The 2,991-nt window shown below is 33.1% G+C and overlaps 1 protein-coding gene across 1 annotated transcript; it reads left to right on the top strand.

Moving 5' to 3' along the window:
• The first annotated feature begins 526 nt into the window (after positions 1-526).
• Positions 527-2,434, top strand: LOC133289375 (protein ELF4-LIKE 3-like). Its single transcript, XM_061487296.1, has 2 exons — positions 527-698; positions 1,739-2,434. The coding sequence occupies exon 2, from the start codon at positions 1,793-1,795 to the stop codon at positions 2,135-2,137; it is 345 nt and encodes a 114-aa protein (XP_061343280.1). The 5' UTR covers positions 527-698; positions 1,739-1,792; the 3' UTR covers positions 2,138-2,434.
• The last annotated feature ends 557 nt before the right edge of the window (positions 2,435-2,991 follow it).

Raw genomic sequence — 2,991 nt, 5'->3', positions numbered from 1 at the left:
GATCGTTATGACTTATATATAATTTAGATTAAAATTATTTTAGAGTAAACATCCTTTTTAGTCCCTGTCAATATCTACGAAGTCCTTTTTAGTCCCTGGCAATAAAAAAGGACCAAATTGGTCCCTGAAATTACAAAAAAAGAGCCATGTTAGTCCTTATGTCAACTCCCAAATATGTAGAGTGACTCTTTTCTTGTACTTTCAGGGACCAATTTGGTCCTTTTTTATTGCCAGGGACTGAAAAAGACTTCGTAGATATTGCCAGGGACTAAAAATGGTGTTTACTCATTATTTTATGTGTACCCACAATGATTTTTCTATATGACGTTAGTGTATCCAAATTAACTTTAAAAAAAAAACCAAAAAAAAAAAAACACAGATGGATATATATATATATATATTTTTTGGGATAAACAGATGGATATTGAATATTGAACATACATCATATCATTAATATTATAGATTGTACAGAATAATGCTAAAATATTAAGACACAGATGGGTCCGAGCGTGAGCGTGACTGTCAAATCTACATATTCTCTCTCTATCTCTTTCTCTCTCTTCTGTTCTCTGAGAAGAAAATTCACAGGACTGCTCCTTCGTGTTCTGGAGATTTCATTTAGTTGCCGATCTTATTCTCTCTCTCCATCTTTCAATCTCACTCTTCTTCCACAAAACATAATGTTGCGGGTTCAAAAGGTACTATTTTTAGAATATATATATATATATATATATATATATATATATATAATATGATAATATTGTTATTAATGTTACCATTAATAAACTAGTAAATAATATGTTGTTTGAATTTTTGTAGTTGCAAAAATGTGAATTTTTGTTTTCTCGTCCTTGTTTCTCTGCTGTTTCCTTCTTCCTCGTTGAATAAAATATTCTCTGAAGATCTCTACAATTTAATGGGTTTGAGATGCGTTGGAACTTGGAATCGCCAAACTCAAATGGGCTTTTATGTTTTTTCAATTTTTTTTTTCTTCTAAGAATTTTTGTTACTAGCTATTATGCTGCTGCAAGTTTTCTTCATTAATTTATATTTGGTTTTTTTCCCTTTGTTTTAAGTAATGCCAATTCGACATTATTAAATGGCCTTTTGGTTTTATTCAATGTATGTATATATGTATGTTCTCAGAAATTTGGTCAATAATCTTTATTAGCTTTATGAACAGTTACTTCTTGTATTTTTGCTTTCCTTAATTTTGTTTGAAAAGGTTGATATAGTCCGTGTAGCAGTACTTTCATAGCCTCATCACTGGCATCATTGACTCTCTTTTTTTTGTGTGGTCTTTGAGATGCATATATGATCTATGGAACTCTCTGCTTTAGGTAGCTATTTCCTGAGTACAATAAAAAAAAAGTTCCCTTTTATGGAAACGGGATCTGCTTTCCCCAACTCATAAAAAATAAAAAATTATTACTATCAATAATACTAACAAGAATAATAATAAAAATAATTCATGCTTATAGTCTGATTCCTCTGGAAAAAGGAACTCATGGAGGTCATGATTTCTTCTACAGAGCTTGTCTCATCTGCCCAAATGCCTTAAACAATTCCAAAACTGTTCATGTTTTGTCTCTCTGCTTTGGTTAGTGCAGGCAAGTACAGATAGGAGGGTATGATTATGGATAAATTAAAAAAGTTAACTACACCAAACAGTATATTATTTTTAAATACTTAATCCTCCTTAGTTATCTCTTCTCATCTCCTTTTGCTAATGATGCAGGGCTGGTTGGTTCTGACTTGAATTAGCTTTTGACTCAAAAAAAAAAAAAAAAAAATGGAGGGTGACACATTCTCTGGTCTTGGCAATGGTACCCAGATTGATAGCAAGGTCTTGAATACATTTCAAAAGAGCTTTGTTCAAGTCCAGAACATCTTGGATCAGAATAGGTTACTCATCAATGAGATAAACCAGAATCATGAGTCTAAGGTCCCTGACAACCTTACAAGGAATGTGGGCCTTATTAGGGAGCTCAACAACAATGTCAGAAGAGTGGTTGACCTATATGCTGATCTTTCAAGTTCCTTTACCAAATCCATGGAAATTACTTCCGAGGGAGATTCCAGTGGTGCTGTGAAATCAGATGGGAAAGCTGGCCACAAGCGACACAGGCCAGTGTAGAGAGTTTGTTTTCTTAATTCTTTTGCTTGGTGGAGAAGCACAACCGCACTATTGTGTTGAGGAGTAGAACAAGATTTGATTCTGTAGCTTAAGCTCTCTTGTATTACAGGACCTTCTCTAGTTCATCACTTACTCCTTATATTTCAAATAAAAAAAAAAAAATGATTCCCCCCCTAAAATTCCTCTCATCGTAACCTTGTAATTTTGGATCTAATAGAAATTAAGCATGCTTGTGCTATAATTTAATCATGCTGCTGTTGTTCATACTGGAAATAAGAAAGTCTTTTTATTTTTATATTTTTCAATTAATGTGGTTTTACCATTTATTCATGTGATGGAAATATAATTTACAAATGAGCAATTTTCTCGTTTATCTTCATTTTCTATGATTTGCTGAGTCCATGAGGTAAGGCTTTCAGCTTCCATTAACTTTTCTCCTTGTTAAAAGGAGCTAAAGGGTCTTCATAAATCTTTGTCGATCATTCTTTTTTGTGGGAACTCATCATAATACCTTTACTCCCTTCACAAGTTCAACCCAAAATGTTGTTCCTAGTTCTTACTTTGGCTTGTAACTGAGATTGCAGATACTGTTTTAGGCTCATTCCCATGTAACAAGAGCTTCTTTACCAAAAAAACTATACCAGATTTTATTTAATATTAATGTGTGTCCTTGTGGGTGTGACTCGTGAGAACTGAGAGCTGGAAGTGTACATGCATGAATACATAATGTGTGAAGATACCCTGATACAGTTGGAAGCAACTTTAGGTAAATCTGTTTGGTTCCCAATCACACACCACCACAAGAACAGAATCTTAGATAAGAGATGATGAGCTTTTGACTATTTTTAATTTTT

The sequence above is a fragment of the Gastrolobium bilobum genome, unplaced genomic scaffold (assembly GCF_033153095.1).
Source record: "Gastrolobium bilobum isolate Gb01-03AN ecotype WA unplaced genomic scaffold, APGP_CSIRO_Gbil_v1 utg9106, whole genome shotgun sequence".
In the NCBI taxonomy this organism is placed as follows: domain Eukaryota; kingdom Viridiplantae; phylum Streptophyta; class Magnoliopsida; order Fabales; family Fabaceae; genus Gastrolobium; species Gastrolobium bilobum.
Note: the sequence above shows the minus strand (reverse complement) of the source record. Positions and strands in the feature narration are given on the sequence as shown.

Coding starts and splice junctions, on each gene's coding strand:
- LOC133289375 (XM_061487296.1), top strand. CDS start 1,793: ATGGAGGGTGACACATTCTCTGGTCTTGGCAATGGTACCCAGATTGAT.